A 14954-nucleotide genomic window follows, 5' to 3' on the forward strand; every position below is an offset into this window, starting at 1 on the left:
CCTCATCATTTATTAAAATATGATAAAATGTAATTATACAAAAGGTTGAAAACCACAAACTGACATTTATTGCAACAAAGACAAATAATTGATTGCATCCATTTGCTACAAGATGCTAGAATTTACAACTGCACAATAAAACATCTCAAATACAATAACAATATCTGGGTATTTTATTATTCTGGAACTATGCAGAGCTGAAAACAATCTTCCTTAATGTTTAAAGACAATGAAAATACTTTCACATTTTGTTATTTATTATATTTAATCTATTTGACAGCAGATGAGAAGTAGCATCACGCAGCGTGTTCCTGTTCAAAGGAAGCTCTCGTTTCAAGGAACTCACTAAGAACATTCATTATTTTCATGTTTGGTTTATCCTGAGTACTTCCCCTCCGAAAACTAAAAAGTACAACATGTTTATTGCCCTCTCCAACTTCCACTATCAGCAGTGTGTGTGTGTGTGTGTGTGTGTGTGTGTGTGTGTGTGTGTGTGTGTGTGTGTGTGTGTGTGTGTGTGTGAGAGAGAGAGTGAGAGTGTGTTGAACAGTATTCATCCTTTTTATTGCACAGTAAGAGCTTCCTTCAGGTAAACAAACGTTCTGGCTAAAAGCTCGACGTTATCTTCGGTCTCTTCACCGTGAACGAATGAATCATCTTTGTCTTAGTCACGTAGACGTCATGCCAGTGGACTCACTGTACCTGGCTGCTGCTCCTGCCGTGGGGTTGCCATGGGAGACCGGGGCCTCTCCGGGTAAGAACTGCGCTCTGATCATCTCTGGTGTCAGCTGGACTCCTGAGTCTTCACACCTAAACGCAAACACAAATCATGTGAGCATCAGGGCTCTTAATCGAAACCTGAGAGAAGGAGCTCGCCACGTGAACATCAATAGTGCCAGCGGTGTGGCGTGTGCTTACGGTTTGTCCATTAGCGGTGTCAAATCGTCAGGAAGTGCAGTGAGCGGAGGAGGCGCTGGGAGTGGAAGTATGTCTGTGTTGTAGTCCACGAGCCTATAAGAGACACACACACACTGCTTTATCCCCCTGAAGACCCAGACCACACATCACCAAATGGAGATAATGGTCAGATACGTGCTCCGTCTTACTTAGATGAAAGCTCGGCTTAGGGTTGTTTGAAATCGCAGTTTGAAGAGGAATGATAAAAATACTCCAGAGCATAAGCCGATACCACTTACAGGCAAAATAGTCTTAAAAACACTTGACAGGCCACAGGTTTGCTTTTGGAGGCAGCGCTGCTCCGAGCTGTGGCGTCATCAGAGGACACTTTAATAACGGCAGCAGTAGCATGGCAACGCAGACCTGTTTGCAGACAGTTCCTTATTGACACATCCAGTAATCTAGGAGCAACATTAACATTCATTCTGAGTCATGTATCTGACCACTGCGCAAATAAAAAGCCAATATTCAATCTCTTTTTGCTCGTTTTTTGGTCTCCACCGACTCCTGAGAGAAACGTCTGGCTCTTTAGCAGCTAAATGCCTCGTTTTGTTCTCTATCCAGTTGCTACCTGTGTGTGTGTGTGTGTGTGTGTGTGTTGTTTGGTGCTGAGCAGCAACAATAACCTGTAACACACTGCAGAGCTCGGTGTAGTCGAGGGAAGCAGCAGATTCAGGTACAGATTCTCAGTGAGAGCATCACTATGAGCCGGGACCTGTCACAACATTGTGGTCACATACATATCTAATATCGAGACCTTGACTCGGCAAAGTTTGATCTTATGGGAACCAGCTCCCGGGGGGTTGGAGCCGTCTCTGCTGTAAAACAGTGCAGTGAGCGTTTTAACCCAAACTCTGGTTTTTCATTTGCAAGTATACGAGTTTGTGCAGTTCACAGCGGTGCCGCTGTAAAATAATTAGACTCTGCACCTACAGAGTTGCTGTTTGTTGCCGATTGAGACACAGCCGTGCTTTTAATCATTCACACGCTGTCCAAGGAAATCATCTCTCTTAATCCTGCGGTCCGGTTTGTTCTCATCCGCTATCATGGTCACCAGACATAAATCATGTTGCTCGGATAAGCAGAGACACTGTGGATGTAACCGGTGAGGAAATGATCGAAAATTAATGAGACCGAGCAGGGAGGCCGGAGGAGAGTCATCTCTTGCATGAACAAACAACAGTTACGCTGCAGATCAGTGCTGACAGGCTTAAAGAGAATATGTTGCCACGGCAGGCACCTGATTATGTAAGATAGGGAAGGTGAGGAGAGATGGGGAGTAGACAGGAGGGTGGGGGGAGATGGGGAGAAGACAGGAGGGCGGGGGGAGATGGGGAGTAGACAGGGGGGCGGGGGGGGAGAAGGTTGTGGAAGAATCGCGGTCAAATAACATTGGCCTCTTGTCAAAAAAAGACTCAACTTTCCCTTTAAACCATCTTTAAAGCAGAAATTCTATCGTACAAAATACAATACAATATACATGAGATCATGTTCTGGAAAGGGTCACGACCCCCTGACTTTAATTTATTGTGACAGGGTGCAGAGGGGAGCATAAAGTGCCCCACAAATGGACCACGTCAGCTCCATGCTGCGCTCACTAATACACTACATCCAAATATCATAACTTATTCACTGTCCATTTAGGGTAAAGGCTGAATAAGTCATTATTCAGTGTGAGGCTCTTTGCCGCCATGTGGCCGAGACTCTCACAGAGGTGTGAGTAGTACTACAGGAGAGAAAGAAGAAAACCTTCTTAACTAAATAATACAAACAACTACTGTTCCAGGTTTTATTACTGTTCCAGTTGGGTTAATTGGTTGGTTAAGTGGTTACTTTGTTAAACTCCTGAATAGTTTTCCACGAAACTTAAAAGAATGGGACACAGGCCAATAAAGTACTACTTAAATTGACAGTGTTCTCAAACTGTGAAAAGATAACATCCTGGTTTTTCCTGAACTTAGTAAAACAAAGTAGAACCAAGTCAGATTACTGCAGAAACATGAGCTCATCACTTCCATCCACAACTGCTGAAATGTCATGTGTATCGCAATCAAGAAAGAAACTATAAGAGGAAAACTGCTGAATATAGGAAGCACTGTTTGTACAGTATTCTATCTTTATTGTGGTATTGAGGATAAGAGAAGTTTACTTTAAACTAAATTGAATTAGATCCATTAAGTGAAATCTAAAAGGAAGACTGAGGTAAGTTAAAAATGCACAACTCCATGAATGTAATATGAGTTCAGCTTGATACGTTACAAGGAGACGATTTGACATCACGCAACATGGCAGGTGCAAGAAGCTGAGCAGGCGTGTGTGACTCGTACGCAGTTTGTTTAATGCGAGGAGTCATGTTTCTGTAAAACTATATCTGAGATGATGAGTGGAATCCCAAGCTATTAAATACTCATGCTGCCCCACAGCTGAGTGGTTCCACTCCCAGCAGGTTGGCTCAGTTCCTGCAGGGGACTCCTCTTCTCCTGTCGCCTTTCACAAACTGTGTACGGGGCTTTACGGCCGAAGACAGAAGCCATGATGGCAAAAGCCGTTGTGGTAAATTCCTACTGTGAAGGATTTAAGTTTGGGGACAGAAATGACAGCTTCCATTATATTGCTGAAGAGCCCGAGGAGGGCTATATTCACGTTTGATATATTTGATAAAAAAATTATTTTCTAACGGTGGAGCAGCAATTTTTGCAACTAGAAGGTCGCAAGTTCAAATACCTCAGAGAGCTGGAAAACATGTGCTGCAAACAGAAGAGAACAACAACCACTTTCTAGTCTGTAAACAGCTACTGTAAACATGTACGAGTACTGTTTGATCCCACAATGCTGCAGTTGGAGTTTCCCAGGGACTAAATGCACATGGGGGGGGGGGGGGGGGAGTTGATCATAGGAACCTCTGGGTGAAAACACCCTTTGTTTTACTCCCACGTGGCTGCTCTCGGTTTGAAGTCAGTCTTGTTGCCTTGTTCAGTAAAACAAAAGGTGTCACAGGTGGCAGTAAAGTCTGTTTAAACACTGAAGAGGCAGGCAGGTAAAAGGTGATTCACATAATAAAACATTTTATAATCTGTCACTTTATGATTCAGGCAAACCTATTTCAGCTCTGACCTACCTGCGGCTGCTGGGGGGGGCGGGATGGTCGGACAGAAACTTCAAGGCCATTGGATCGAAATTCTTCCACGTCATTATCCCTTTTATCACTTCCTGTTGTTGGTGAAGGAAACAAAATGTGAGATCTTCTAGAAATGTTTTACGATAAAAAAAGGTTAAAACCAGGTTCAAGTAAGTAAAATCTTTCCAAACAAATTCACACAGTCTGTAGAATTACCTTGCGGTCCAGTAAGTCCTTCTGAGTGTGCAGAGATTGTGCTCTTGTGCCACACGTGTTGCTCTCGGGGGCGGTGAACCTGCGTAGGAGAAGCACTCTTATGTTCTGAAGCTCGGCAGAAAGATGGTGGATGGCCTCGGGATGACTGTTCTTACCTGGGCAGAGGGCAGAGGTGGAACTCCAGATCACTCTCCAGGTATTTAGGGGCGGGTTTGTAAGCCTGCAGGCCCGGAGCTGGGTTCTATAACAGCATAATATCACTGTGAGAAGTGGTTGGAGTCATGGAGGGAAAAAACACGTGAATTAATGAGAAACCTTACAAAGATCCTGAGAGGGTTTGCAGGACGAGGTCGGAGGAGACCGTCAGGAGCAGTGAAGCTGAGAGAGGCGGCTTTGTTTACTTCAATAACCTCAACTTCCTCCTCCGGCTATGACGACACAATAAGAGACATTTTTTAAGTAAATCACAGAAGGAATTAATAGAAAGATAAAATCTCATCTCCAAGAAATAAAAGGACCTTTCTAAAATACATCCATAAAGGATTGAGTGCAGGTGCTGCACAGTTACCTGAGCTGCAGTGCGAAGTGGTCTGGCCAAAGTCGGGGGTGTGTAAGAGTTGAAAGCCTCCCAGGATGAGACAGGCCGGTAGCCCATGAGCTTATAGTGCTGAGGAACCTGGCAAGTAAATAAAGGAATCATATGAACATCAGAACAAATGAGTAAATGTGATCTTGGGCTGACTCACAGAGTCCGACAGAGCAGAGCTGTACTGTGCATGGAAATTATTATACAAATCTTGTGTAATGTCACTGCCGCAAAAACTGGTTTCTCTGTCCATAAACAGTAAATCACTCCCAAACTCCATTAGCACAATATTGCTTTCCAGCTTTTAGCAAATATATTACTTGCATTTATTAATTATGGGATTTTCTACACCAATACAAACAGATTCGTCGTAAAATAAATCTGGGGGATCGTAGGATGAATAAAAAATAATGTCTGCTACACAAATGTTTATTAATGCAGTATTTTCTATGTCTTCAAGCCCAAAAAGGTTGAAAACAATCCCATAATTCCATCTGAAATGTACGTGAGTAGAAGTAGAAAGTGCATCGACTCAGGTTCAAGTACAAGTGGCGCAGCAATATGTCTTCACGTCCCCCCCCCCGCTGCTGCAGGGAAGATACATGTCGATTGGTAAGTGATGCTGAGACGAGCAGGTGCTGCAGCGGATACTTACCTGAAGCTTGAAGAAAGGAATACGTGTTGTCACCGCCACATCAACAGCAGCCACAGGCAGCGTGACCAAATTACCGTGAGCCTGCGGATATCAAGGAGACAAATGGTGTTATTTGTTCAGCTGAACGCAGAGGCGGCCTCTCCGCAGGGCATCGGGGGAATTGCGAGATTCGATCTAAGTGCAGGAAACGGAGCTTCCTCTCTGATTCCACAGTTAGATCACAACGACGTCTTTCAGGGGAAATAATGAATAAAGATTGTTTGTGCGGGCAGGACAACAGACGACACTCACTTTGCGGTTGTTTCCCCCGTCTTCTCTACATCAGGATTTATCAAACTGATCTTTAAAGAAATAACTTTTACTTCAAACGTGACTAACAACGTCTGCCTGTATTTCCACAGTTTCCTATTAGAGCACATTAAATATGTAGCATCCTCACCAGAGGGTCACCTTCATCACAGAAAGTGGGGAAGGCAAAGGGGAAGACTCTGTCTGGTGAGATCTTCACGTCGCTCGTCTTCTCTTCGGCTGAAGTAAACAGACGGAAAAAATCATTTATTCGTTGAGGTCAGTGAAAGTTTGTTTAAAGTGAAATTAAATGCCACCGCAAATAGCCCAGCTCCTGAGGTTATATGCATATATGTTCCCAGAGCCTCATAACAACCGGAGGGGATTTCATTTCAATTTTACCTCTGGGAATACATTCAATGAAGCGCGCTTTGCTCATGTGGCATAATGGGATTATTTCTGAGTGTGGAGATCATTGGATAATCAAAACCTTTCTGTGCCGCGGGCAGGCGCCTCGTGCCGCTGGCCAGCTTCCTGAAACACGCCAGTCTCCTGTTTATGCGGCAGCGGAACCCGACCTGTGAGAAAGACAGTTTCTAGTCATTCATGTCCACCTCTTCTCATCTTGGAAGAGAAACATGAGCCCACAACTAGATATATGGACAAAAAGAAGAAACTGAAAGGAAGTGGACAGAAGAAGTTATTGCAAACCAAAAGGAGCAATTCTATAGTTTTAAAAGCAAGTAGAAGAACTGTGGAGAGTAATAATAGTTTTTCTTGCATGTGACTGAGGCTGTCAGGAGATTATTATAAAGCTCTAAAAACTAAACATCTTTTCCAATTCTATAATAAACTTAGGATAAATATAAAACATCTGACTCGGTGTCTGCGGGGGAAGTTTATTGTCTCGGTGTTTACTTGAAGCAAACTCTCCACATTTTATCAAATGAATAATTCTGATGAGGTCAAGATGACGGGGAAGCGTGTACTTCATTTCCATGGGGCAGGATTAATAACATCCGCTGGTCAAACAACTCACACAGCTCCTGTGGTTATTACAGCAAACACAGCTCCACTCAATGACGTGTGTAATAGTTGTTTTATCAAATCAAGGCATTAGAAATCAGGTTTTATGCCCAAATATTTACAGTCAAGAGATGAGCTCCAGTTAAAATAAAATTGTAGAGTTTTCTAACTTTTGCACGTGAAAATAAGCTTAGTTTTATACATGTATATGCTCAAGTTCCAGAGGGTTATCTGCTTCAAACTTCACAAGACTTTCTATATATAAAAACTCACAACAATTGAGACGTACATTTACATTTGTACTTGTGTATTAGAAATGAAAAACGAGAGCTGTCCTTCCTGCTCCCACACATGAATCACATCCTATCAGGTCAACTCACTGTTCTGCAGTAACACTTTCAGCTTCCAGCAGGAAAACAGACTCATGCTCTGCCTGTGGCTTTAAGAGGCCTCGTGAGAAAACTCTGCTTTTACTGAAAGGCACTGCTCCCCCGGAAAAAAATAATCGACTGTACAGTAAAAGACTATGATACATTGAGTGTGAGGAGTTTACACATGGCTGGACTAAAGGGACAGGGCCTGGGGGACACTGGTCCCTCTCCAGAGGGAAGACAGAAAGTGTGCCTATGTGTCAAGCAAAGCAAATGCTAATGCATGTGTGCAACAGTACATACACCTCAGCGACTTCACAGCACTTGGCCGTGTGTACCTTGCGTGCAGCCTCCTGGAACGGCTGGAGGGCTCTTTGTTTCATCTCCCACTGGAAACCAGTGGACAACTGGAAGGATGGGGCTCCCTCTGGGGCCTGGAGGAGGTCACAGAGACAGTTACTCCGGAGTTTCCCGTGTTCACTCGACACCGTTGCACGAAGCGCATGAGAAAAGAGCCATAGAGTGAAATGTCATTTAAACACAGGTATCTTAAGGAGGAATTGAACATTGTGCTCACTGTCTTTGCAGCAAAGAAGTTTTAGACTAAGATTGTGATGTGGAGAAAAGAAAAACTCACAAAGTCCTCTCACAAAATGTATAATTACTGTGGCGATGATGGGAACCTCAGTGAAATGCACCAAACAGTTGAATGTTCATGTTATTCTAGTCGCCAGCAAAGCTACTTATACTTCTACTTAAAAAGCTGTTGTGTTAAAGTAAACATAAAAAAGATTTACCTGTCCAGCTTCTTGCAGAATATGAGCGGAGGAAAGTTTGGTTTGTCGAGCTCGGAACTTCTCCTCTCGCCGTCCATCTCTCCATTTCACCTACAACATACACATACATTACACACTGTACTGCATGTTACTTCCAGCTTTTACACACCAGCTAAACGCTAACATCCAACATTCGCTTTGTGACGGGAGGAAATGTGATGGGAGACGTCTCAACTCTCAGAATCGAGCAGCCACTACTAATCATCGGGGGCAGGGTCTCATTTGCGAGGCCGCGTCGCAGAATTATAAACATTTTCAATTTCTATGTAAAAACAGAGGAAGGAGGTTTATCAGGCGGATTGTTTAACTTCTGCTCTGCACTCAAGACTCATATAGAAGAGGACAGTAGCTCTTGCTGTCATAAAAACAACAGAGTTCCCATAAAACACCAAAGTGTGGTGATATGAGGTCGTAAACTGTGTGCGTGTCTGTGTACACAACTTATAAACAAGGCCGGTGGAGAGGAGGTGGGGGAGGAAGTGCTGCTGAGTGTCTGTGAGAGTTCTGTGCACTAGTCAAATAACTTTTCTGAAGACACTCGGGCTCATATTTCTGATGTTACTTTGGCTGAGTCTGCATCTCAGTCACAGTAGTATGCTCAGTGAGTTATTTCACATGGTGGAGCTCAGCGTGGCGCCACATGAGGCAGGTGATGACACTGGAATGCACATTGTACACAGATGAAGGCTTTAAAAAAAAAAACGAGGTTCGAATAATGGGCCACAGCTTAGTAACCTTGACCCCTAAGAACCATGGAGTTTCTCTATATCCACCTTAAAGCTGCTTTTAGACACGTACATATGTGTAGAGGACACAGACAAAGATGGAAACACAACAAGAAGAACAATGTCCTCCCTCCTGCTGTGTGAATCTTGTGTTCAGACCCAATGCTCTTGACATTTTGCAGAAATTCACAGCTGAAGGGAAAAGTCTCACTGTGTATTCCTGCAGCGCCGCCTCTCTCTCCTCCAGCCTCTGTCTCCTGCTTTGCCCTGACACGGGGTCCATGCCCAGGTGAACCTGCCTGAGAAGGAGAGGAGGAGGACGTATTAAAACAACACACAACTAAAGAACAGCAACTGTCTGTGGCCTCCACGTGTCGAACTGCTCCCGTTGTCTTTCTCTCCACTGCACCTGCTGTTCATCTGCAGCAAAGCAGCTGAAATTGATTCACAATCACTTGTGGACACATTGATTCCCTTCTTTGTTTTTACAAGTGAAAGGTTATTTTTACCAACTGAAGTGGTTGGCCTGCTCCTCCTTCATGTTTTGCTGAAACCTTTTCACGAAGAGCGCCTCCTTCATCTGCCTGTTTTGCAGAGCGTCCAGGCTGCCACACGACATGGCTGAAAAGAAGAGTTGATGTGTGAGGCGTGCGATCTGAAATGCAGTTTACTTCGTTGCAGCTTATGAAAAACAAGAGAATATAGCGGGGACCCCACTGTGATGTAGTTCATGTATAACATTCAGCAACAGGTGTGAGGAGGTGACGGGTGTGTCACACACAGATAAAAGAGCGGTGGGCTGCATCTACCTTCCTTCAGGGCTTTAGAGCTGAGTTTATTGGTGTTTTTGATCAACATCTTTGCGACGCCTGCAGGAGTCAAGACGTCCACCGCCGGTTTCAGTGTAGACAGATCTCTCAGTGACTGGAGGGCAGGAGAAGACGCACCAGTAAGAAATGAGAGATAATGAGAAATGACAGGTACAGTGAATGGGATTTTCTAAATAAAGCGTTTTATTCCGTTTACAAAGCAAAATGAAGCGTATTATTCTTGTTTCCTTTGTGAAAAGAAAGTGTGAATCAATCAAATTCACCTTCGTGTTGTTCTTCGGTCAAATCTAACCTCAAGGCTTTTAATACCAGAAATAAGGTTTATTTTATTGCCATTAAAAGAGTATGGATGGTTCCCCACTACGTTCTTTGCAACTTAAACTAGAACAGTCCCCTTAAAAACACTGAAACAAACCCGCCTCCACTTTGACGGACACACTAACCTTTGATTTGTCGGCCTCCTTGTTCGACCTGCACCTGGTTTTACTCCGAGGAGGCAGCTGGGCAGGAGGTGAGGGGCCTCTGTGTTCTGGAGGCGCTGCGTCTCCATGAGCCGACTTACTCTCCAACCGACTGTCATGCAGAGGAATACATAATTAACAGTAAACAAGATGGAGTAAGACAAGATGTGACACGATATGAAAACCCTCATTTCACCGAATAATCAATTAAAACCAAACTTACTGGAGATCAGATTAAAATGATGTGTACATATGACAGTCTGTGGTTTAACTGGTGAGCTAAAGGTACTGGATACACAGTTGAAGTAATTATCTATATATTGTGATTGGAATATTATTTAAAACAGCTTCTATAAGTCAGGGGAGACTCAGCAACAAGTGGCCACTGGTTCAAGCTGGAGCAACATGGGCTGCAGCATATATTTCATAATCTCTCTCTTCCACCGAGCTCATCTTTTATTTGGTTTCACTGCGGGGAACAACAAACAGAGGGAGAATGTTTTATATGCTAAACATCCATCGGGTGGCATATCCATCTTGATATCGCTGCGGCAGCTACCCAGCTATTTTCATGAATTATTAACTTCTGGTCGAGATAACGCCAAGACAGTGGAGTGGATGGAGCTGCTGCCGTGTGATGGATAGCCCCCTGTTTCTCATGGGAACAGAATTAAGCATCGGGTTTTATACCAGCTGGAAAAAAACAAAAACAAATTTCTAATCGGCACACGGGGCAATTTTCTCTGGCTCCAGTCGAGTTTTTTTTTATAGCCCAAATACGTTCGGTTGTTTGCTCACACAACCTGAGAGGTGGAATAATGGGAGAGCAGAGGAGGAGGGGAAGGTTTTAACTTCATTATTCCACTTTACTCTCAAGAAAACTCAGAGAGGCAACACAGAAAAGAACTATATTCTATATACACACACACACGCACACACACACACACATATATATAGTATATATAGAATCTGGTTGGTTATATACCCTAGAATTTTATGATTTAGTCGAGTCATATACTGCAAAAACAATGTAAAAAGCTAATAATAAGTTATTCCCACACAGTATTCAGAATTTGTTTGAATCTAGAGAGAGCCTATATCAATTTAGGGGAATATTTACATATAAGAAAATGAGGATAAGGACAATTCCAAAAAATGTATATGTTTCTGTTCGGTGTATATTTTGGAATAAAGTATGGAAGCTACATATAAAGCTGAACCTGAATCGGAATGAGGAACTAAAAAACTTTGTGATACAAAACAGAGATGTACTTTTGATTTTAGACAGTACAGTCATGTTTCTGGTCAGTTGTCATTACTATAGACGTGATAATGGCTTCTGCTATTTGTGCACCTTCAATCCACCACAGTGAGGAAATGGAGAGGAGCATTATTTTTCCATCTGAGCAGTGAAGTGCTGTGATTACCTGAGGCCTGAGTGAGGGACTGCGCTCCCAGTGATGGTGCAGAGGAACGGCTTGCTGTTGAACTGGGAGACCACCAGCTGGATGGTGACCTGCGAGGTCTCGTAACGGAGCGGACTGAAGGTCACCGTGAGCTTCACCTCACCGCTGGCTGGTATCACACCTGCAGGAACATAGAACAACAGGGATGAACGGTTGGGAGGATTTGTCTTGTGAAAAAACATAATACTAATCTAAAAACAGAAACTCGTTTGTATCTCTTGTTGTCGCTGCAGGTTTGTGCTGCAGCAGTAACTCAGGTCCTAAGTGCCTGTTCCGCTGTGTGTTATGATGCTTCCCAGACCTTGATGTCAGCAAGTGGAAGCTGGACGCATCCTTCAAGCTCCGCGGTGACTTATTTCATACACAACTCATTGCTGTGCGAGGTTTTGAGAAAACACAGCTCACCCACCTCCCCGAATGGGACGTGCTCTTAATCTGGAGGCTTAAAATAGAACTATCACTGGAAACAGAACTTTGTTTATCCATTTAAAACCCTGAAGCCGAATATCAGTGTGTTATCTTTAAGGGAGATACAAATATATAATGTTAAAATGAAGGATTTCACTCGTCCCTTACCTGCGAGGGGATGGATGGAGAAGGCCTCGTGGGGCTGAAGAACAAACGCCTGGAACTCGAAGTCAATGGGACAGCTGCTCCTCAGGGGAATCACACGGGTTACACTGGAGATGATGGGAGAGAGAGAAAAGTAGAGATTATCTTTTTTTTATGGTTTGACACCAACGGGCAAATGGATGCATGGTTGGTTGTTGGGAAGAATACAAAGAGACAGGAAATCCCTCAGGCAGATGGGAGTTCACTAACAGTACACACACACACACACACACACACACACACACACACACACACACACACACACACACACACACACACACACACACACACACACACACACACACACACACACACACACACACACACACCTTTGACCAAGTGGTACGGCTGACAGGTCGATATGCGGAGGGATGTGCAGGTCATCGATGACGGGGTAAGCATGAACTGGAATTAAGAGGTTCTCTTCCCCCTTGGTAAGCGTGCAGGCGGGTTGGATGAACCAGATGGAGATGACACGGGAAAGAAGAAATGGAAGGAGCACAGAGTTAATCAGTGAATGTTACAGGATATAGCTTCAGTTGGTGTTGACGTCCTTTGTACATCATTTTGTGATTTCACAAACAGCCGGTTCCTAACCTCGCAGTGAACCCGAACGCAGTCGTAGAAGTAACGCCACTCGTCGGGACAGAACCCGACCTTCACCGTGTAGGCGAGACCCGGGATGAGTCGACACTGCAGAGGAAAACACGAGGGAACACGGTTGAATCGTCACAAACACACATCTCATGACTTAATCTTATATTCAGGTCAATGACTTGGAATGAAAGGAGAAAGAAATACCTTTTTGGTGTAAGTACTCTGGAAGTGCCTGGTTTGAGTGGGGATGATGTGAATATTCAGAACTTCAGAGGAGACGTTGATTAGTTTCTGGGGGAGAGGAGGAGACGAGAAGGTTTGATTTTCAATCCAATCGTGTGCATTTGACAAAAAAAAACGTTTCCATATTCCTGATGTTTACATCCAGTCTCGGCCCAGTGCATCTTGTACAGGACTCTTAATGACACAGGACTCCCTGATAAACTCAAGTCCTGGACACCAACCACGATGCTAATGAAGCTACAGCACTGAGGCTCATCACAGGCTCGGTACAAGGAAAACTTCCCCTCTCAGCAGATACTACACATTAAATCTGTCTTACTGTAATACACTGTGTTTGTAAACCTACTGTCTGGTATTCATTGTTTGTGTTTATTTGTATTCCACACTAAAGAGGAATTAATATGCACCCTTAATAAAGTAATGACAAATCAAGCCCGCAGGCAGTAAATCAGCGCTCTACTTTACTCTGTGAATGGGAAATTAAAATGACTAATTGGTTCAAAAACAGAGGAAATGAAAACCTCAGCAGTATTCCCCCCCTCACCAGATTCTTCACGTAATCTTGCCCGAGCTCGAAGCCACTGAAGTGAAGCTCCGGAGGCTCAGCTTCGACCAGGCTGTTGCTTTTCAGTTTGGCATAGATTTCTATTCAGGAAACAACAAAGAGGAATTACCGACGTTAAATTACTTTTTGTCATAATAGAATATTCACTGCTGGATGTAAAGACGAGGGTATCGATGCTCTCTGTTAGTACGTACTTGATTCCAGCAGATGATTGGGGACGTGGGCTCTGCTTCGATTCAACTCCACCAGCTGGCTCAGGGGCAGCGGGGTCCCCCTCCTCAGGGGCTCCGAGAGCGTCTGAGGGCCGGAGAGGGCCACGTCCATCTGGGCGGGAGAAGAGGTCAGCTCCGGCTCCTCAGGAGGGAGACGACCAGGGAGAAGGAGATATATAATTTTGGGAAACCATAAATTAAAGTTGTAGGCTTACTTCTGTTGGCAGTAGGTGGTGCTGTCACTGTCACTTCATACAGACTAATAGATGTGTTCAGGTCAAAAACACTTGTTTCTCTTCAGATCGTATAAATCGTTCAACAGGCGAAGACATGAAAGTAATCTATGACCACTGGACACTGTGATATCAAAGCAAACTGACAACGAGGATAATTCTTTGCTTATTGAATCCTTTGAAGTGTTCTTTTATATAAAGCCTGGGTGGAGTTAAGTAGTAAGTCACAAACAAGTGTTATTCTTTCAGAGTAATCACCTGAGCAACTAAACTCAACAGTGCAGTAAATCAGGAAAAGACCATAATGTCTCACGAGCTGAAAGACCAACCAGCAGCTGTATCGTCTGCCTCGTTCTGATCTGCCTGCTGCTGTAACACCTGAACCCCCCCCCCCCCCCCCCCCCCCCCCCCCCAGTGTGTGGATCAATAAAGTTCTATCTTATCTTATTTCCTCAATCTGTTTACTATGGGTATCTTAATAAATAGTAATACTGAAAAGAAGTATTATTTGAATGGCACTTTTCTTATCAGTGATACATTCACACGAGGATAAAAACGAAATTAAATAAAAAACAATTAAGTTCAGTTAAATGTTTTAAATGATAAATGTAATATAAATACATAATATAAATGTTTTCTATATCATATTATACATATGCTGTTGACATAAGAATGGATAAATCTATTGTTTTTTACACACACACACACACACAACCCTGACAGCAGCATGGATACAAACAGCTAAGCTAACACAAGATAATATTGAGTAGCTCAATAACTTACTGCTGTTTCCTGCTGGTTTTAGTTTGTTGTTTTAATCTTTTTATTTCCGCATTAGCAGCTTCTTCCTTTAGCCACTTTCACACAAAACACTGCCGTTGCCATGGTGACGCCTGTGCGCTGAAAGCGGGTGGGGGGCGGGACCAACAGTCCTGTGGGTGAACGCGATTGGTCAGC

At 43.7% G+C, this 14954-nt stretch overlaps 1 protein-coding gene across 2 annotated transcripts; it reads right to left on the reverse strand.

Moving 5' to 3' along the window:
- Positions 1 to 261: 261 nt before the first annotated feature.
- cfap221 (cilia and flagella associated protein 221) lies at positions 262 to 14827 on the reverse strand. Of its 2 annotated transcripts, none has more exons than XM_034608359.1 (24): positions 14781 to 14827; positions 13747 to 13876; positions 13532 to 13632; positions 12949 to 13035; positions 12745 to 12840; positions 12477 to 12577; positions 12112 to 12215; positions 11497 to 11656; positions 10052 to 10181; positions 9588 to 9702; positions 9288 to 9399; positions 8990 to 9077; positions 8015 to 8104; positions 7556 to 7651; positions 6311 to 6398; positions 5972 to 6060; positions 5533 to 5613; positions 4860 to 4967; positions 4612 to 4719; positions 4447 to 4532; positions 4292 to 4370; positions 4076 to 4167; positions 919 to 1011; positions 262 to 810 (listed from the first exon to the last, which is right to left on the reverse strand). In XM_034608359.1, the coding sequence occupies exons 2-24, from the start codon at positions 13874 to 13876 to the stop codon at positions 669 to 671; spliced, it is 2376 nt and encodes a 791-aa protein (XP_034464250.1). In that variant the 5' UTR covers positions 14781 to 14827; the 3' UTR covers positions 262 to 668. The 2 variants fall into 2 exon arrangements, with proteins under 2 accessions (XP_034464250.1, XP_034464258.1); XM_034608367.1 differs by having other exon boundaries at positions 498 to 810; positions 4863 to 4967.
- Between the last annotated feature and the right edge of the window lie 127 nt (positions 14828 to 14954).

The sequence above is a fragment of the Hippoglossus hippoglossus genome, chromosome 2 (genome assembly GCF_009819705.1).
Source record: "Hippoglossus hippoglossus isolate fHipHip1 chromosome 2, fHipHip1.pri, whole genome shotgun sequence".
In the NCBI taxonomy this organism is placed as follows: domain Eukaryota; kingdom Metazoa; phylum Chordata; class Actinopteri; order Pleuronectiformes; family Pleuronectidae; genus Hippoglossus; species Hippoglossus hippoglossus.